We start from the raw sequence: 21,340 nt of genomic DNA, 5'->3' as shown, positions 1-21,340 counted from the left end.
ACGTGTATGTGCTGCCTCCGTAGATGTGCCGCCACAGTAGCTAGGCACTTTGTAAACACCCTTGGTGCCGTTGTCACGCCGAAGGGAAGGACTCTGAATTGGTAGTGCTGTCCTTGAACAGTGAACCTGAGGTATTTTTTGTGTGATGGGTGAATGGGTATGTGGAAATACGCATCCTTGAGTTCCAGTGTGGCTAGAAAGTCTCCCTGCTTGAGCAGCGGGAGGACTTGCTGGAGAGTGAGCATGTGAAAATGCTCGGAAAGAATGTATCTGTTTAGGGGTCTCAGGTCTAATATAGGTCTGAGTGACCCGTCCTTCGGTATTAAAAAGTACAGGGAGTACACCCCCGTACCTTGCTCGTGGACGGGTACGACCTCTATTGCGCCTTTTAGAAGCATGCTTTGCACCTCCTGCTGTAAGAGCGTTAAGTGCTCTGAGGACATAGGACGGTTTCTTGGAGGAATTGTGGGTGGAGTGGAGGTTAGCTCTAGACAGTAACCGTATTTGACAATATCTTTGACCCACCTGTCCGTGGTGATGGAGTTCCACGTGGACAGTAACCTTTGTAGCCTTCCCGACAGGTGTTGTGGTCGGGAGGAAGGGAGAGGGAGTCACTGCTTGTTCTTGGGGGAGGATCTGGTGTTGCCGTAGCCGCGTCCTCTTCCCTTTGTACTGGAGCCACGATATCCACCCCGGGTGTTTTTATCGTAGGTGGTTTGTGTATTGCCCTTGTTGTATGTCTGCTGTGACCCCTGTCCTCTACCTGCTCCTCTATTTCCGGGGCGACGAAAGGAGCTGCTCCGAAAGGACTGAGTCTGGAGAGCTCCCATGGACTTTGCGGTGTCCGTGTCCTTTTTTATTTTCTCAAGGGTGGTGTCAACCTCCGGTCCGAATAAATAGTCGGGGTTGACAGGCTGGTTGAGTATATTATTTTGCACCTCAGGTTTGAATCCGGAGATTCACAACCAGGCATGTCGTCGCAGCATGACGCTTGTGTTAATGGCCCTGGCAGCCGTGTCTGCGGCATCTAGTGCAACCTTGATGGAAGCATTTGTGAGTAGCTGTCCCTCTGATAAGAATTTCTGCACCTTCTTTGTACTGGTCAGGGAGATGTTGGAGTAGTTGCTCCAATGTGTCATAGTGCGCTCTATCGTAGCGAGCGAGGAGCGCTTGAGTGTTGGCTATGCGCCATATGTTGGCAGCCTGGGCGGCAACTCGCTTGCCAGAGGTCTCTAACACCTTGGACTCTTTGTCCGGGGGAGGAGCGTCACCTGTCTGCGAGTGTGCCCTCTTGCGAGCATTCGCTACGACAATGGAGTCTAGTGGTAATTGGCCTCTGATGTAAGTAGGGTCCCCAGGCGCCGATCTGTATTTCTTATCGATCCTGGGGTTTATCACTCGTGCCCTGGTGGGTTCTTTGAAGATGTCCTTGGCTGGTTTGAGGACCCCTTTCAACATGGGCAGAGTTTTTACATGTCTTTGAGGATGCGAAGGTGTCCATAAGAAAGTCGTCCTCGATGGTGTCAGAGTGAAGCTGCACTCCATGATTATTTGCGGCACGTTCGATAAGAGCGTTGAACGCTGCAGTGTCCTCTGTGGGAGATGTTTTCGCCCCATAGAGTTGTGGGTCCTGTGCATCTAGAGGTGCACCTGGATCTACAGGGTCGCCCCAAGTTTGATCAGGGTCCTGTTGGTAATCAGGGTCTATGTCTCCGTGGTAGGGGACTTGGTCAGCCATGTAGTCCTCCAACACATCTGTGTCGGAGTGTGTGGGAGAGAATGATTGTGGATCCTGGTAGGGCGAGTGGTAAGATTCGCTTAGGAGAGGTTCTGAGTCCACAGGCAGCTTCCTTTTTAGTGGGATCCGGAAAGGGTCCAAAGGTGGCTCCGAAGTTATCCTCCGTTCGTGGATAACCATCCTGCCGGTGTTGGCGTCGATGACATGTGACGGAGACGCCTCAGCAGGTGTAGTTGTGGTGTGGGTGACCCGTGTCCTGAGTTGGAATATTTTTGGGATCGTGGACGGAGGCAGGCCAAAAGTAATGTTGGCTGGCGCCGAAGAGGCTGCTGGAGCTTTTATTGGGCCGGAGCCCGACGTGTCCTGGAGGACCGTTTTGGTTTTGCTGCTTTGTGCTGCACCAGGTCGCACTTGGAGCGCCTTTGAGGCTTTCGCGCCGACCAGGTCTGTAGAGGCGGTAGTCGACTTTTTCGGCGCCGGCGGGTCATCGAGTCGAGGGGCGGGAATGGCCGTCGACGTCTTCGATGCATGAGGCTTCGGTGTTGCCGTGGAAGCGATGTGAGACGCAGCCGGCAGTGTGACCTTTGGTGTCGGAGTCGATGGCGTCGACGCCGGGAACCGATCAGGTTTGTTGGCACCGAAGGCCTTTTTCCGTATGCCGACTCCGACGTCGGCCGCTTCAAGTTCTGCACCGAAGTCTGGCTTGGTGCGCTCGGTGCCGACGCGCTTCGCTGGCGTTGAAGGTGTGGAAGGCCTCGATCCGACCAGCGCCACTTTTGGTTTCGATTGAACCAGTGCAGCTTTCGGTTTGGAAGAAGGGAAACCAGCCGGTTTAGGCAATAACGGCTGCCGCTGAACGTCCGAGGCCGGGCCCGAGGGCGGGGCCGAAGAACTGCGGGATAGGTCTCGGGTAAGGCCCGAAGGCGATCCCTCGACCGGAGCCATAGACTGTGGCACTGGGCTCTCTTCAGTCTGAACGGGTAGGCCTTGCTCGTCATTGGAGCTACTCTCTTCGGCCCCTAAGGCCTCATCGTAGTCTCCTACCTCGGTGTCGTCTTCATCTCTGCGAAAGAGTGATTCGTCGACGTCGTTCGATCCGGAGTCATGTTCGGAAACGGGACTGGAGGGTAGGATCTCCAATTCTTCGACATCTTCGGTCTCGGCGTTGAAGATGTCTGCCGGGGCCGGTGCCGCGTGCTGCGCTTCGAGTCTTGCCGCTCGTCGATTCCGTAGAGTCTTCTTGGAACGGAACCGGGCACAGGCCATGCATGTCGATTCGTCGTGATCCGGCGAAAGGCATTTGTTGCACACCGGATGGACGTCGATGTGGGGATATTTCGCATTGCATACCGGACATCTCTTGAACGGTGTCCTCGATTCCATCGTCGATGTAGTCGATGGGCAGGTAAGAAGCGAAAAGTCGGTGCTGAAAGTTGTTAAACTAACAAAGGAGTATCGAAACCGATCGAGAAAACAGTACCGACGCAAACTAAAGGCCTTTTGGCCTCGATAAAGTTTTTCCTAACTTGAGCTAAGATAGCACATCCGAACCCAATGGCGGAAAAAAACAATCTGAGGATGGAGAGGATGCCCATGCGCACTGTAGTCCAGGGGAGGAGTCACCTATCCCAGGATACCTCGAAGACTCTTCCAGGACAACAACGTGCAAGCATCCGGACCCAACACTAGGCGGCGATCTATGCACAGATATGAATTCAGCAGCCCACATGCCTCGAACATACTGTTCCTAAATAGGTACAGTGTGTACTAAGTCCACAGTACCCAGAAGTTTGGCAGAGGCTAAAGTTAGATATAACCTTACTCTAAAGGGGTAGCTTGGTTGAACAGTAAGGCAGTATCAGAGGACAGTGTAAAGCATTTGTTGCACACACAGTCAGCAAATGGTCTCACACACAATAACTAGGACAATGGTTTATATTAAAAAAAAAAAATATGTCTGCTTTATTTTAGAACCAACAATAGGAATTAAAGGAATATGCTACTTACCAGTATGCATCTGTTCTTGGCATGTAGAGCTGCAGAGCCACACACTTAGGATAAGATCGCCATCTGGTGTTTGGCTCGGATGATTGCAGGTTGTTGTCTTCGGAAGAAGCCTTTTGGTCACGAGATAGGTGACTCCTCCTCTGGACAACAGTGCACATGGGCATCCACTCCATCCTCAGATTGTTTTTCGCCATGATGGGAAATGATGGAGTGTATAAGTATAAAGAAAAGGATGTCCATGTGTAATGTCTAAGTAAGACAAAGCTGGAACGGATACAGGTCCCGGGGAGCTGGGTGGGCGTGTGTGGCTCTGCAGCTCTACATGCCAAGAACAGATGCATACTGGTAAGTAGCATATTCCGTTCGAGGCATATGCAGATCACACACTTAGGATAGATTATACAGCAGTATCTCCCCTAGCGGTGGTCGCCTGTATCCGTTGCAACAGTTTGGAATAAAGTTTTAAGGATAGCCTGACCCACAGAAGCTTGTTGCTTAGCTTGCATGTCAACACAGTAGTGTTTAGTGAAGGTGTGTGTTGTAGACCATGTGGCTGCCTTGCAGATATCTTCCAAGGGGATGTTTCCTAAGAAAGCCATGGAAGCCCCTATTTTACGCGTGGAATGCGCTCTAGGGGGAACTGTAAGAGTGCGTTTAGCTTTCTGATAACAGATTTGTATACATTTAACTATCCACCTGGCTATCCCGGATTTGGAAATAGGGTTGCCTTTATGTGGTGGTGAGAATGCAACAAACAACTGTTTGGTTTTGCGGAAAGATTTGGTTCTGTTTATGTAATAAAGGGCTCTTTTGACATCTCAAGTATGAAGAGCTCGCTCCGCTACAGAGTCTGGATTATGGAAGAACACTGGTAGTTCAACTGATTGGTTGAGATGGAATGGAGAAATGACTTTTGGCAGGAACTTTGGATTTGTTCCAAGAACCACTTTGTTACGATGTAACTGGAGGAATGGTTCTTGTATGGTTAAGGCTTGCAGTTCACTAACCCGTCAAAGGGATGTGATGGCAATGAGGAAAGCCACTTTCCATGTAAGAAATTGTAACTCGCATTTATGCAGAGGTTCGAATGGGGGACCCATTAACTTAGTGAGCACAATATTTAGATTCCACACAGGAGAGGGTGGCAATCTTGGAGGAATGACTCTTAAGACCTTCCATGAAGGCTTTGATTGCGGGCACTTTAAATAGTGATAAGTGCTGACGATTTTGTAAGTATGCTGCCAGATGTAGACGTATGGAAGAATACGCTAGATTACATCTTTGCAAGTGTAGTAGGTAGCAAAAGATGTTTTGGATGGATGCGTCTAGTGGATGTATATCATTGTTATTACAGTAAATGGCAAATCTCTATTAAGCTGCATAGCACGCTCTGGTAGTAGGTCGTCTGGCCTCTTTAATAATGTTCATACAGTCTGGTGGTAGGTTGAGGTAACCGAACTCTAGGACTTCAGGAGCCAGATTGCTAAGTTCAGATGTTGTGGATCTGGGTGTCTGATTTCTCCATGGTTCCGGGTTAGCAAGGACGGGGAGAGGTTCAGCTTTTGATGTGGAACTACAGAGCGTTTCAAAAGTGCCGTGAACCAGGGTTGTTGCGCCCAAGTTGGAGCCACTAGTATTAGTGTGAGGGACTGCCCTTTGGACAGGTTTATGGTGTTCCAACATTTTAGTGAGCGGTGCGAGCGGCTGTCCACCAACACCAGATCTGAGAGTTGTCCGTGAGCCTGAATCCACTGACGTGCGAGACATTCTTGTAAAGGACGCATTTGAAGTGCGTAAGGCACAATGAATACGCATGACGCCATCATGCCTAAGAATTGCATGAACACTGGCTGGAAGAGAGTGTTGGGGTTGGAATCGTAAAATGAGAGCCTGTATGTTTGCTATCCTGGCTGGGCTGGGGCAAACTAAGCTTTTGAGGCGTCTATGTTAGCTCCCAGATATTGGTGTATATGGGAGGGATGTAGGTGAGATTTGGGATAATTTATGGTGAATCCCAATTGGTGTAAGAGTAGGATAGTTTGGTGGGTGTGTAGCAGGCACTTTTGGAATGAATTGGCTTTTATGAGCCAATCGTCGAGATACGGGAAGACCTGGATTTGTTGTCTCCTGAGGTGTGCTGCTACTACCGCTAGACATTTGGTAAAGACTCTGGGCGCAGTAGTGACTCCGAAGGGGAGGACAGTAAACGGATAGTGCTGTCCGTCTACCACAAATCTTAGGTACTTCCTGTGAGCAGGGTGCATGGGAATGTGGAAGTAGGCGTCCTTGAGGTCTAGTGTAGCAAGGAAATCGCCTTGTTGTAGTAGTGGGAGTACTTGTTGAAGAGTGATCGTATGAAAATGATCCGATTGTATGTACTGATTTAGTAGGCGGAGGTAGAGTATAGCTCTTGAGGTCTCGTCCTTTTTGGGGATGAGGAAGCACAGAGAGTATACTCCTGTGCCCTGATGTTGGAGTGGAACTGGTTCTTTTTCTTGTTTTTGTAGTAAGGAGAGAACTTCTTGCTTTAGTAGCGTAAGATGTTCTTTTGACATTGGACGCTGTCGGGGGGGGGGGGGGGGGGGGGGGGGGGTTATTTGTGAGTACGAGACGGTAGCCAGACTGGATAATTTGTCACACCCACCTGTCTGTAGTGATGGAATTCCAGACAGGTAGGAACAGTTTTAGTCTTCCCCCGACTGGAGTGGAATGGCCTGGGGGGAGTGGAAAGTCATTGTTTATTGGTAGGGGAGGTACGAGTGGTTGTACTACCTCGACCTCTTCCTTTGACGTTTCCCCGGTATCCTCCTCTGAAATACCCTCTATTAGAGGATGTTTGGGTTGAGGTTTTAAATGTAGATGAGTCTGTTCCTGAATTTTTGGCAGCTCCTCTATAAAAGGAGCGACGAAAGGAACCCAGAGGTTGTGGAGACTGTAATGCTCCCATTGATTTGGCAGTTTCATTATCTTTCTTCATCTTTTCCAAAGCAGTATCTACTGCAGGCCCAAACAACTGTTCTTGGTTGAACGGTTGGTTTAAGATGGTGGTCTGTACTTCTGGCTTAAAGCCTGAGATACGGAGCCATGCATGGCGTCTAAGAAGAACGCTAGTGTTTATGTTCTAGAGGCAGTGTCGGCATCATCTAGTTCGCATTTGATAGAGGCATTAGAAATAAGCTTACCATCTCCTGGATGAGGTCATTGGCCTGGGTTTTATATTGGTCAGGTAAACGTTGTAATAATTCCTCTAATTGATCATAATGGGCCGTCATAACGTGCCAACCGGGCTTGTGTGTTGGCGATATGCCAATGGTTAGCTGCCTGTGCTGCGACCCTTTTCCCTGAGGCCTCTAACAGCTTAGACTCTTTGTCCGGTGGTGGAGCCTCTCCAGTGGTTTGAGAGTTAGCCCGCTTTCGGGCGTTAGAAACTACAAAGGAGTCTAGAGGGAGCTGTCCTATTGTAAGCAGGGTCCCCTGGGGCAGGCCTATACTTTTTCTCAATACGGGGGTATTACCCTAGCCCGTACAGGATCTTTAAAGATTTCTGGGGCATGTTTTATGACACCTTTGATCATAGGTAAGATGTGCACAGATTTTTGCGATTGTTCAAATGTGTCCAGCAAAAAATCATCTTCAGGGGCATCTAAATACATGGTGACGCCATGGTAAAGAGCCGCCCTGTTAAGGAGTTGACCAAGCCCTAGGTGGTCGTCTGGAGGAGAGGGTTTGGAAGGGTATGCAGTTGGGTCTGGAACATCAGGTAGTGTGTCTGCCCCAGTCATCTAAGGGTACGGTGTCAGGATTTGTAAATGGGTCATTGGGATCATAAAGACCTGGATCACCCCTCCCCTAAGAGATCGGCATCATCCTGTGGAGGTGGTGTATGAGAAGGGGATGGTAGTGGTAAAGGAAGTGGAGAGAGGGGGGGTGGGGTAGGAGGTGGTACAGGAGAGGAAGGACAAATGGGTGAAGTAGATGAGTCCTTTTTCTGAACAGGAACTGGAGATGGCGTTGGATCCAGCTTCCTTTTTTTATATGGCACAGCCGTGACATGTCCAGTTTTTGGATTGATGTAAATTCTCTTTTGGTTTGGATCAGGGTGAAAAAGTTCATGATCCTCCGTAATTGGCTTCTGCGTCGACTTTTTGGGCTCCGATCTATGTTTTGACCGATCGGTGGAGTCTTTTGGAGAACGTTCTTTAGATGTTTGTCTCGGCGCCGAAGACGGTTTCGGTGCCGAAGACGGTTTCGGTGCCGAAGACGGTTTCGGTGCCGAAGACGGTTTCGGTGCCGACCGTGGTCTTTAAGCTTGGGTGCCGGGCTGTCAAGAGGCCTCGTTGGTTTGGGCAACAGAGGCTGCTACGGTGCCGAGAGGTCTTGGGTCTTCGGTGCCGAAGGTGCTATGGGTACAGTGATAGGAGGTTTGCTGGGGCCGGAATCACTGGAAGGCCTGTATTTCTTCGGAGCCGAGCTGGGAGGCGGGGCTTCTGAAGATTGCTTTCGATCTCGACTGGACCCAACTGGCGGAGTCTTGACCAGAGCCTTTTTGGGAGGGGTGGGGGTAGGGGCCAAGGTACTCACACGCTGCCCAGGTGTTATTGGGTCGTCTGAGTCGTCTGCTTCGGATATTATCTGTAATTCTTCGGAATCATCTTCTTCTGGGACATCGGGGCCCTGATCAAAGATGTCCTCAGGTTCCGGAGCTGGTTGGGCCATGATGTGGCGTCGAGCTCTTCGATCCCGGATCGTTGTCTTGGAGCGGAATGCGGCGCAGGCTGGACAGCTGGACTCGTCGTGTTCCGGCGGAGAGACAGAGGTTGCAAACCTCGTGGTGGTCGCTATGCGGGAACTTTGCTCCACATTGGGGGCATTTTTTGAAAGGCGTCCTTTCCATGAGCCGTTTCCGGAACCGGACCGATAAATGATAGACGTCGATGGAAATTGGAATTTGTCTTCCACCAAAGGGCGGAAAAAAACAATCTAAGGATGGAGTGGATGCCCATGCGCACTGTTGTCCAGAGGAGTCACCTATCTCGTGACCAAAAGGCTTCTTCCGAAGACAACCTGCAATCATCCGAGCCCAACACCAGATGGCGATCTTATCCCAAGTGTGTGATCTGCAGCTCATATGCCTCGAACATATACTTTCTCAGAATGAGATGCTTTAAATACTTTGGCAATTGACTTTTGTAGATAGTTACAGGTTGTTGCAATAGGCAACAATTTCAAACAGAATAATGCATTGAGCTCAATGGAAGTTTTAAGTTATTTGCAATAGATTACTTTCAGGATTACTTTTGTAACTCCAGGACTGGATCCTAGATTCAGTCCTGGGACAGTTCTTAGAAACAAGTGATAAAAGTCGACTTAGTTACTGTTGTGATTTTTAGGCAACATTTTGCCATTTTAAAAGTTGACAGAAGAAATTTCATAGAAAACAGTCAATGATTCCCTATGGGAGAAAATTCAAGTTCCAGGTAAAACAGGTTCTCGTTACTTTTGTAATCCAGTACTGGGCTCCTAGACTCAGTACTGGGACCTCTATCTAAAACAGGTAAGTAATTACGTTTTCAAAGTTAGCACGATTTTTAAAGAATATTTGAAGTTTGCAAAAATCGACACTTAGAAGAATTTTCACAGAAAAACAGTCAATGATTTCCTATGGAAGAAAATTGGGTTACTGGTAAGTACGTTTGTGAATATTTTTCAGGGTCAGTGCTGGGCACCCAAGATCCAGCATTGGGATCTCTCCTAAAAGCAGGTGGGTATTTGTTACACGGGTGATTTTTGGTGAATATTTTCAGTTTTAGAAACTCCACACTTAGAAGAAATTTCAGAAGAAACCAGTCAATGTTACCCTATGGAGGAAAATTGGGTTATCGGCTTTTGGGTAAGTACTCGACTGGCAGAGTTAAGGTTCTGGGCACAGACTCCTGGGTCTCCCAAGGTCAGGTAGGTACAGTTGTTACCCTCTTAGCAGCTGCACGGCAGGTCTTTCTTCTTGCTCTTTGTTTTTCGGAATCTGGAATCTAAGGAAGGAAAGTTCATGGTGCCCCTAAATACTAGATTTAGGGGAGTTACAGGTAGGTAAAGGGCAGGGACCAATGGGTCCCTGTCCTGGAGTGGGTACACCCCTATTCTGCCACTCTCCTGTGGGAGGGGGGCAGTAGCGTAGTCCGGATTAGGCAGGGCCTCCCATCTTCAAGATGGCGAGCACCCGGAGATGTGCTTCACCTCGCCTCCCCCACCCGAGGGGTGGGTTTGGCAGGCTGGCACATCACCTGTCCTTATTTGGGGTTTCCGGCCAGGCTTCCTGTCAGAGTGGGGGCAGCAAGTGGCCTGGGGAAGCTCAGAGGCGGCATCCCTTTGAAGCTTCTGTGAGAAAGTGCCATCTTTCTTCCATGGTATGCCCCCACTTTTTGCTGAATGTACTTTGACTAAGTGTGCCCTGGACTCCTGCCAATCAGGTGCCCAGGGCCTATGTTCCTTCCCTAAAACACAAAACACAAATTGGCAAACCCTGGTCACATGTCAGCCCCTGGTAAATGGTACCCTAGGTACCCAGGGCCTTGTGACCAGGGAAGGCCTCTAAGGGCTGCAGCACTTATTGTGCCACCCTTAGATGCCCTGTAACCTAACACAGCGTTACAACAAACAAATGATGGACGGAATGCTGACAATGCATACATTCTCCCCCAGTCAAGAGATCTGGGTTAAATCCATCGTTCTTTTGCCCACTACACCACCCCAGTTCAGACATGGCCATATGCAAATCAGTCTTGATCCTGTGCCTCATGGGAACAGTCCAGCCCGAACTGCCAAGCCATGTCTTCCCTGGACCGGAATCAAGCATCCTAGGACCGGTTTCTGGCTATCAGCCGTCATCAGCCAGGATAGCTGGACTCCAGTGGCGTAGTGAGCACGGGTCCCACGTCTGGGAATACCCATCCCACTTAGGGCGAAAAGCGTTACAACAAACAAATGATGGACGGAATGCTGACAATGCATACATTCTCCCCCAGTCAAGAGATCTGGGTTAAATCCATCGTTCTTTTGCCCACTACACCACCCCAGTTCAGACATGGCCATATGCAAATCAGTCTTGATCCTGTGCCTCATGGGAACAGTCCAGCCCGAACTGCCAAGCCAGGTCCTCCCTGGACTGGAAACAAGCATCCTAGGACCGGTTTCTGGCTATCAGCCGTCATCAGCCAGGATAGCTTGACTCCAGTGGCGTAGTGAGCACGGGTCCCACGTCTGGGAATGCCCATCCCACTTAGGGCGAAAAGCGTTACAACAAACAAATGATGGACGGAATGCTGACAATGCATACATTCTCCCCCAGTCAAGAGATCTGGGTTAAATCCATCGTTCTTTTGCCCACTACACCACCCCAGTTTAGACTGGGGGAGAATGTCTGCATTGTCAGCATTCCGTCCATCATTTGTTTGTTGTAACGCTTTTCCCCCTAACTGGGATGGGTATTCCCAGACCTGGGACCCGTGCTCACTACGCCACTGGAGTCAAGCTATCCTGGCTGATGACGGCTGATAGCCAGAAACCGGTCCTAGGATGCTTGATTCCGGTCCAGGGAAGACATGGCTTGGCAGTTCGGGCTGGACTGTTCCCATGAGGCACAGGATCAAGACTGATTTGCATATGGCCATGTCTAAACTGGGGTGGCGTAGTGGGCAAAAGAACGATGGATTTAACCCAGATCTCTTGACTGGGGGAGAATGTCTGCATTCTCAGCATTCCGTCCATCATTTGTTTGTTGTAACGCTGTACCCTAACACAAACACACTGCCCTTGCAGGCTGAGTGTCTGGGTACAGGACAAACAGTAGACATGGCACACATGACATGGCACACATTCCTTGCCATGGCCACAACCTACACTGCCCGGGCATACATCACACACACCCTCTAGCTGGGCGCCCTATGCCAGTGGTGTGGGCACAGGAATATGAGCCCTGTGCCCCTACAGTACCCAGGACCATTCCTATGCACCCACTAACTTTAAACTCCAAGTCTTATCAAGTAAATTAGAGAAATTCTACCCATTTCACTTTAAAGCGAATGCATTAAAATTCCTTACCAAGGTTTCCTACACGGCCTGTACGACCAATTCGATGCACATATTCTTCAATATCACTTGGCAAATCGAAGTTAATTACATGTTTCACATTTGAAATATCCAGTCCCCGAGCAGCAACCTAAAAGAATAAAATTAAGAGTTAACAAATCTAAAAGGGAGAAAATGTTTAAACGGACAAAATACTGAATAATCCCCCCCGCCCTATGTGATAATACCAGATAAATCGTTCCCTTCATTAAAAGAACTCAAGTTACTTGCGACTATGTGGCCTATATTAAACCCCAACGCCTCCTGAAATGTTATACATTTCTCATCAGGGTACAACCGCCCTCGCACCCAATCTTTCAAACCTTGCCACTAACATGTCTTGGTCTCCTGAACTGAGTTTTTGTCTTGTCTATATTGAACCTAATGTGTCTGTTCACGTCTAAACAGATCAAGGATTTTTTTTGTGGCTGGTGCTGGATTCAGGAAGAATGAGTAGTAGGGCAAGTTCATTCGGATGAAAGTCAGTAGGGACGTAAGCATACCATTTAGGCTGGTTTGTAAGATTTATTTGTCCCCTGTGAAAAGCATAATAGGTACTTAGACAGTGAATGCCTGCATTTGCCCCCACTCTCCTAGTTGATCAAGTGCTAGGAGAAGCAGGTCTTCCAAGAGAGAAACTGTAGGTGTGCTTTGCAGATCGGTTCGTGGAGAGGCAGCATCAGGTGAGACGAGTTAAGTTCCCATGACACTGGAGAGCATTCTACAGAAGATGAGAGCACTCTACAGAAGGAAATACCCTAAATAGTCCTTTCATAAACTGTTACATGATTCCTTGAGAGAAAAGAATTGATGGTGTAAGAAAGTGCCCTCTTTTTCAACAGTTGTCCCCATTTTTTCTATACTGTTGAGACTTAAGTGTACCCTGGGCTCCTGCCAATCGGGCACCCAGGGCCTATGTTCTTTCCCTGAAGGAGGCCTTTCCTGGTCACAGTGCCCTGGGTACCTGTGGTACCATTTACCAGGGACTGACCTTTGGCCAGAGTGCCAATTGGTTTGGTCTTCAATGCAATTTTAGGGAAAGAACATAAGCCCTGGGTACCTTATTGGCAGGAGCCCAGGGAACACAAATCACATCAGCAAAAAGTGGAGGCAACACCATGCAGAAAGCGGGCACTTACTCTCAAAAGTTAACAGAGCTTTAAAAATAAAATACTGGGGTGTGGCCGGGCAAGATGGTTGAGCGGACGTAGACCGTCCCGGCTCCCAGTCCACGCGCTGCTCCGGCCCTGATCTGGGTGGCTGTATTGCTTCCTCAGTGGGATCCATGGTTCTTTTCATGCGGCGGAGGATGTGAGGAATCTGCGGGGCAGCCCTGAACACAGTTGGTGCTGCGGGTGCGGCTTGACTTTCCGATGGGAGAGGCAACGCTGCGCTGCTCAAAATGGCGGTCGGCGCCTCTGTGACTGAAGCTGTCCGCGGCCCCCTCTCGGATGTACGTCTGAGGCCTGGGATGTGGCCCTCTGTGGAGACTGTTGGTTTGTGCCGGCTGCGGGGGCCATGTTAACGGAGCTGATCTGGAGGCATCCCGCATTGAGGTATTCACTCTGGAGCCTGCCTGACCCTAAGATGGCGCCTGTCGGCGACATGTGAGGAGTGCTCGCTCTGCTACCCGACTCACTGTAGGTTGCTTCCACTTGTCTTGGCGCTCAGCGGGTTGCCCCTGGTCCCTCCATCTCTCCTACTCCCCCAGTCGCCGCCCCGGGGCTGCTGCCAGCACAGATTGGAACTGCGGCATTGGGGTCCGGTGTTGGATTTCCTCTGACCCGACCGGCGGGGGCGGCGCCCGACGAGCAGTGGCGATCGCGCCCTGTGGACACCCTAACTTTTGCTCACTACGCTCCTTAAGGTCACCATTGCTGAAACACCAGAACACGGCTTGCGCCGATGCCACTGTGTGCCCTACCTCCCCCCCCCCCCCCCCCCCCACTTTGGTCAGCCAGACGGCAGTCTCTTCTGCTTCTTATTACTATTGATCCCCGGATTCCACCCTCGCGTGGCGCTGCTGCAAACAGCTGGGTGTGAGGTGTCTCCAACAGTGCGCCCCTAGCTAAGAATTCATCCATCTCTTGTGGTGCCTGGGATCCGGCAGCCTCTGCCCGCTTTCATCACCACAAGCGGCTGCCTTCAACTTGGGGCTCTGACTACATCGCTGCCTTTGCTAGCTGTGCAGGGGCCAGCCTTTGTCCTTGCCAAATGCCGCCAAAGAAGACATCAAGCAAACAGACGGGTAGGGTCTCCGACTTCTTCGTTCCCCCAGACAAGCACCCGGTGGGGTGGGTGACGCGGGGGCCACAGACATGGCGATTACGAAGACAGATTTGGAGGCTATGTTTCAGGATTTTAAAGTGGAACTCCGCAATGACCCAAGTCAGGCCATTAAATCTTCTGACCGCTTGCGGACGGACCTCACTGAACGCTTGACCTCCCTCCAACAGGATGTCGATTCGGTGGGCACCAGAGTCCTGGACTTGGAGACATTCCCAGGAACATGAGCGGCTATCTACGGAACTGCGAGAAGATATCCGCCTTCTCCAGAATCAGCTCTGCCAGTCTCTACTCAAGGCAGAGGACCTCGAAAATCGGTCACGGAGGGAGAACATACGTATTAAGAGACCTGAAGGAGGGCGCGGAGGGGCCTGATCTGGAGGCCTCCGTGGAGGGATTGTTTGCAGAGGTGCTGGCTCCCCAAACACTTAAAATTAAGCTGGACAGGGTGCACCGCGTGGGCAGCCTACAACCTGGGGAGAAGAGGAAGCTGCGCGATATTCTGGCGAAGTTGCATTCCTTCAAGGTAAAGGACGCGGTTTTGCAGGCGGCCAGGACAAAGACTTTCATCTCCTTCCAAAATCACTCGTGCTCTGTCTATCAAGACCTGGCGCCGCCCACTCTGGCACGGAGGCAGCAGTTTTGAGACATTACTTCCAGACTGCAAGAGGACAACAATCGATATAGATGGACATATCCATTCGGACTCCGCTTTGATCAGAACAAACACCAGCATATTATCAACCTGAAGGAGGGTCTGGAGCTCCTGGGCATCACGACAGACTACTCGAACCCGGCGCATGACACTGCTGGTGACCAATTGAGGCACTGCGGCGGCCTCTGGGTGGTCGGTGGGTTCTCGCAGGGACCGCCGCTGACCAGCTGGGGTCCGCTGTGGGGACAATGGATCGTCTACCTTCACCTGCGGGGTCTCCCGGACGGCTGGAGCTGAGCGCCGGGTTCACTGTTGCTTTCAGACATCTGACCGAGTTGTTAGTCAACAAGATCTGCCTGGACCATGGCGCCTGGGGCCCAGGAGGCGCGGGGGGGGCTCAGAATGCTGCAAACTGCCTTCTCTCCAACAGTAAGAATGGAGCCTTTATCTGGTTTTGTTCACTGGCTCCTTGTAGTAAGCTGGCACCATCTATATACGCAGACTCTCTGTATGCAATGGTTATGTACTGCCGGGGTTTACATTGTGCTTCAATCTGCTTTCTCCCCTTGTGCAGGCGACCTGTAAGTGGCCTCTAGTTTGGGAGGGTCCTGTGTTAGTGCTTCTGATTTAATTGCACCTAGAAAAGGTCACGCTTTAGCCTCTCTAGTTTGTTGCCGGGTTGGGCGTGGACCTCGGACCCGATGTCCCCCTTAGTATCCGTGGGGGCTTCACGCTCCCAGCAGAGCTCTGTTAACGAGTTTTGGTTGTCTGTTTATTGGGGTTTGGGGGGGGGGGGGGGGGGGGAAGAGAACACATGGTGGCGGCTTCTTAGCATGTAGCTCGAGTGAGCTTTCTGTAGTTTCTGCAACTGCGGATGAAGTGGAGGGGCCACCCAGGCCAGTACGCACCCAGAACAAGGGGGCTCCCAAAGAGGGATCACGTCACACATTGCTACTATGACACTAACCATCGGAACTTGGAATGTCAAGGGCCTTAATTCCCCTCAAAAGCGACAAAGGGTATGGAAATACATTATTGACCACCATCTGGATGTAGTGGCGCTCCAGGAAACACACTTAGCCAGGGCTGAAGACACATGGCTCAAGCATAAACAATACCCCTTAATCTATAGATCTTCTGCCCTTACGAAGCACCGAGGAGTGGCTCTTCTCTTTCTGCTCTACCACAAAATTCCAACACAGGGGTGTCCTTAGCGACAAAGAGGGCCGCTGGCTCATGGTAAAGGGTAGTTTGAGAGGGAAAACTGGCACCTTTGTAGCTTTATATGCTCCTAATTCTGGGCAGACACAGTTCTTACATACTCTACTGGGGAAATTGCTGGATTTTGTAGAGGGACAGGCAGTCCTCATGGGTGACTTTAATCTGACCTGGCACAGGGACCTGGACAGCACACAACACTCAGAAATGGGCTCCTTTTCCTTGGATTTTCAACAACGCATCCAGAACCTGGGCTTGCTAGACTCCTGGTGTACTCTTTACCCACACACCTGAGATTTTACCTTTTATTCTTATGTTCATCGTACATACTCTAGGCTGGACTATATCTATTAGCCAGTCTCTGTTGGGTTCTCTAAAGGAAGCAAAAATATTCCCTCTATCAGTGTCAGATCTTATTTGCATGTCTTGGTATGGAGATGCTCCAGTAGAGCCCAGGTGGTACTTCCCGGCCTCGCTGACGCGAGACAAGGCTTCTTGTGCCTCGCTCAGAGACACCATTACGGAATTTTTTGTAGTTAACAAACCAGAGGATACGTCTGGGTTTACCACCTGGGACGCATTTAAAGCAGTCTTCCGGGGGAGGTGCATTGCCCTCAACTCCGCGCTAAATGCGCAACGAGCTAGAGACCGGGAGCAACTAGAGCAGGAGCTGACTTCGGTTGAAAATGCCCACAAATTGAATCCCACTCGGCAAACCCTTCGCAACCTGATAGCGCTTCGCGGCAAGCTACGTGCCATTTATAATAACAGAGCCGAGTTCACCCTTCCTAAACTCCGCCACTTAGCTTACTCGCAAGGCAATAAAATTGGCAAACACCTCGCCAGGCAGCTAAGAGAAACGAGAGAGGGAATACATAGGGGGCATTATAGGTCCTAATGGGGAAGTTACTTATAGGGACAAGGACAAAGCCGATCTCTTAAAGACATTTTATGACACCCTTTACTCTGGGGACGACCTGGATGAAGACGCCCAACAGGACTACCTCCGAGCACTGCCCCTGCCTCAGGTATCTAATGAATGGAACGAACGACTCTCCGCTCCCATCTTACACGACAAAGTCGCTCTTGCAATTAAAGCCCTTAAGCCCCATAAAGCCCCGGGTGCGGATGGCTATGCCGCTCTTTTTTACTAAACCTTTGCTTCCGACATCTGCCCTTACCTTACGCAGCTCTACAACCAGATGGCCGAGGAAGGTGACTCCCCTACCTCCATGACTGAGACGCGATCTCAGTGATTCCGAAACCCGGGAAAGATCCCCAACACTGCATCTTATCGCCCTATTGCGCTTTTAAATTTGGATGCGAAATTGTACTCCATCGCTAAGCGACTGAATTACCTCATACACCTCGGTCAGTCGGGCTTCATTAAAGGGCGGCAAACTCATGATAACACCCGTAGAATTATTCATCTCATTGAGAAGGCCAACAGACGTCAGATACCTGCTGTGTTGGTAGGTCTTGACTCCGAGAAAGCCTTTGATCGGGTTAACTGGGCATTTATATTCCACACACTTCAGTCATTCGGCTTTTCATCCAAATTTCTAACCATGCTCAGTGCTAACTATCGGCAACCTCGCTCTAGGGTAGTAGTCAATGGGGTGCGCTCAACTACCTTCTTCAATTCTAAAGGCACCAGACAGGGCTGTCCCTTTCGCGCTCCTACTTTTCACTCAGCATTGAACCCCTAGCAATGGCAATCAGATAATTCCAGTATTCGAGGCATACCATTCACTGGGGAACCCCATAAAATTTCCCTCTTCGCAGATGTCCTCTTGTCGCTTTCTGAACCGGCCAATCTCTTCCAGCCCTACAGACAGAACTGGAACGCTATGAAGTAGTTGCAGGCTTTAAAATTAATTTTAGTAAATCTTGTATCCTCAAACTCACATTGCCGCTGCAGGAGGTACACAGGCTCCAATCCCTTACCCCCCTCGCATGGGCTTCCTCCTCCATCCAATATCTGGGGGTCTGTCTGATTCAGAGGATAGAAAGGCTTTATGCGGCCAATTTTCCTCCCATTCTCACTCGCATCCAAGCTGAACTCACAAAATGGAAACCCCTTCTCTTGTTTTGGAAGGATACATGCAGTAAAAATGACTCCTTCCTAAGCTTCTTTACCTCTTCCAGGCCTTGCCCATAGCATTGGAGAGAGACTTCTTCTGCCGGGTTAAGACTATGATCCTTCATTTTATCTGGCGGGGGAGGGGGGGTTGTCAGTTTTCCCTTCTGCGTCGGCCCCGCGGGGGGGGGGGGGGGGGGGGGACGGGGGACTACCAGACATCCAGTTATATTACAAAGCAGCTCAGTTGCAGGGTTCTGGTTGAGTGGTCAAAAGGGGAATCCGATAAACATTGGCCGCACATGTATCGCAGTGTGACTGGAAGAACTATTTGGGACTTGGTCTGGTGCCCTAAAAAGGATAGACCCATAAACACTTACATTGCTACACCTACACGCACCACACTGAAAGTATGGGACACGGTAGCGGGAGATGACCGCTGGACCTCCTTCCCCTCACCATTTACACCGCTCCACTTTAACCCGGAGTTTCCACCGGGCATTCACGAGGGTCCCTTTGATGCTTGGAGACAGGGAGGCTGCCTTGCTCTGACTCACCTTTTTCATAACTGCGACCCCCTCACCTTCAGCAATTGCCAGCAAGATTATGGCCTGGAGGAGGCGGAGCGATACCATTACACCCAATGAATGCACTGGGCCCTTACTTGGCAGAATCGTGCAGCGGCTACCCGCCCTCTCACGAAGTTTGAATCCTTCCTCACTAAGGCCATAGCTATGAAAGGGGCTATTTCCTTTATATACAAATGTCTTCGCTACTACACTCTCCCCAAGACCTTGATACATGTCCATGTGGGAAGATATTCTCCATCGTGCTATTTCTGATGTTGAATGGGGTCACCTCTGGATGGATATCCCACGATTCAACCACTCCTCCGAACTACGGGAGGCCCACCTCAAGACTATGATGGCCTAGTACCTTCACCCCTCTAGACTTAAGCAAATATTCCCCAACACTTCTGACAGATGCTGGTGTGGGCTACTGGGAGACTTCCAACACATTTGGTGGGATGGCCAGACTATCCGGCCCGTTTGGGAGGAAATATTGGCGCATATTAAGGACATATTGGGGTATCCTGTCCCTACCACTATGGCAGGGGTCCTTCTGGGACTTCGTGATCCTGCGCTCGAACGCCAGACGCGGGCAGACAAAAAGATCATGTGGCTCTGTATAGGCGCAGCGAAAATTACCCTGGCACCCGCCTGGAAACGAAGGGAGGCACCGGGGATCTCCCTATAGCACTCTAGATTGTCGAAACTGCTCAGTCTGGAACGAATTACGGAAGTCTTTAGGGATGATTTTAAAAACTGAATTCAAATGGGGCCCGCTGGTTGCCTTCCTTTCACGAGGACTTCCATCTGCAGTATGCCCTTCGTCCGTTAGAGCTCATCTCTTCCAACTATAAGTATATATTTTGTTTGGGTTCACTATCCCCCGGTTGGGGACAGTTTGTCTATAGATGCAAGCTGTTCTGGTGTCTCCCTCGGTAGGAGGGGGTGCGTGTGCTCCCCATCGCAAAAGATGGGACGCGCGCTGACCTGTTGGCCATCCTTGACTTTTGTTAGAGCTTTCACCCATACTCCATTCATATATGAAGCTGTAACCTTGTTAGCAACCTAAAAGATCTCGGAGTTGGACTGATACAGTATGTTATGTATTGTTAACCTTGCACTCATTTACCCCAATGCCGCCCTGCGAGGGGTGACTTGACAGCAATGGTGTAATTTGTACCTTGCACACAAAACCAATAAAAATATGTTTGGAGAAAAAAAAATACTTACTGCAGTGGCAACCAGAATTGGACATTTCCCAGAGCGGAACTGATGTAGAGCTTCTTCTCGGTCTCGTTGAGAGCGATCCCCATGAATGCTTGTGCAAGCATACCCTTCACGGTACAGAAAGTCCTCTAGCGAATCCGCTCCCTTTTTTGTTTCTACAAACACCAAGGTCAGCGAATCTTTACCTAAAACAAAATATATATGGTCAGATACACACCTTGTTTTGAAAATGTCAGAAAACGTACAGTTAACATTAACTCACTCAGTGCAGCACGATCACTAAAAATGTGCAGTTGCTCACAGTGTAGTAACACCTGCACTGGTTTCAAAGTTTTTTTTGCTATGAAGTAGTGAAAAATATGTAGTGAAAGCAGTGTGGATGTAAGGAGGGGGGGGTGTTAAAACCCTTCTGCTTTTTTTTTTTTTTAGCAACAAGCAGTATTTTTGGCAGGGTGTTAAGATAGAAGTCCTTGCATGTTCCTTACTTTTGGCTGGTCTTTATTCCCCCCCCCCCCCCCCCCCCCAGTAGACTCTACAAGTAGAATCCAGTTAGGGACCAGAACTTTTTTTGTTAAAAATCTGAGCCCTGGGATTTACCAATTGGGGTGCAACTTGAGTGTACACTAGTAGCCAAGTCTCAAATACAATTCTCTGTGGACCCAGCTTAACACTAATGCATCAACAATGTGTTACCTGTGTAAATGTGGACTAGTGTTAATTAGATATGGGAGAAAAAGCTTGCAGGCACGATCAAACGGACTGGATATGCAGATTCAATCATCCTGCTATCAACTCTTCTGTAGGAAAATCAACCGACACTTCTATCAATCATCGTATCTGCAGTTGTTTCATCAGATGCAGAGCAGACTGAAAAACAAGGCTCTTCGAAAGCATTCTCCACTACAACGCTTGCTTTAGCTGGCCGATGAGAAAAAAGTTACTTACCTATAACTGTGGTAATAAAGTATTGGTATCTTTCATATGAAAAATGCTACTTACCCAGTATGCATCTCTTCTTGGCATGTAGAGCTGTAGATTCACATGCTTAGCATAAGACTGCCGATGTCTGCACTTTCTTTTTCTTCTAAGAAGCCTTTTCCAGTCACAAGGTAGGCAAACTCCTTCCAGTAATAGGGCACCAAGGAATCAACTCCATTGTTAAATTGTTTTCCCGTAAAGGGTGAGAATGGAGTTAGTAAGAGTAGAATAGAGATATGTATGCATTTAAGATATTACTGCAACATGTATAGGTACATGTGAATCTACAGCTCTACATGCCAAGAACAGATGTATCATTTTCTGTTCGAGGCATGTGAGCTGTAGAGCAGATGCTTTGCATAGACTATACAGCAATAATCCTCCAAAAGCAGTGGCTAAGCTGTGGTTTGAAATAGTGAACATAGAACTGCCTGAACTACATTAGCTTGTTTTCTTGC

At 49.5% G+C, this 21,340-nt stretch overlaps 1 protein-coding gene across 1 annotated transcript in view; it reads right to left on the bottom strand.

Moving 5' to 3' along the window:
- DDX3X (DEAD-box helicase 3 X-linked) overlaps positions 1-21,340 on the bottom strand; it is a 545,023-nt gene that overhangs the window by 70,455 nt on the left and 453,228 nt on the right. The window contains exons 14-15 of the mRNA XM_085622939.1: positions 19,908-20,089; positions 11,843-11,960 (exon numbers count right to left, since the gene is read on the bottom strand). Coding sequence (XP_085479065.1) covers positions 11,843-11,960; positions 19,908-20,089 — 300 coding nt within the window. The remainder of the gene's footprint in view (positions 1-11,842; positions 11,961-19,907; positions 20,090-21,340) is intronic.

The sequence above is a fragment of the Triturus cristatus genome, chromosome 8, assembly GCF_964204655.1.
Source record: "Triturus cristatus chromosome 8, aTriCri1.1, whole genome shotgun sequence".
Taxonomy (NCBI): Eukaryota; Metazoa; Chordata; class Amphibia; order Caudata; family Salamandridae; genus Triturus; species Triturus cristatus.
The sequence above is the reverse complement of the archived record's forward strand: the minus strand, read 5'-3'. Positions and strand labels throughout refer to the sequence as shown.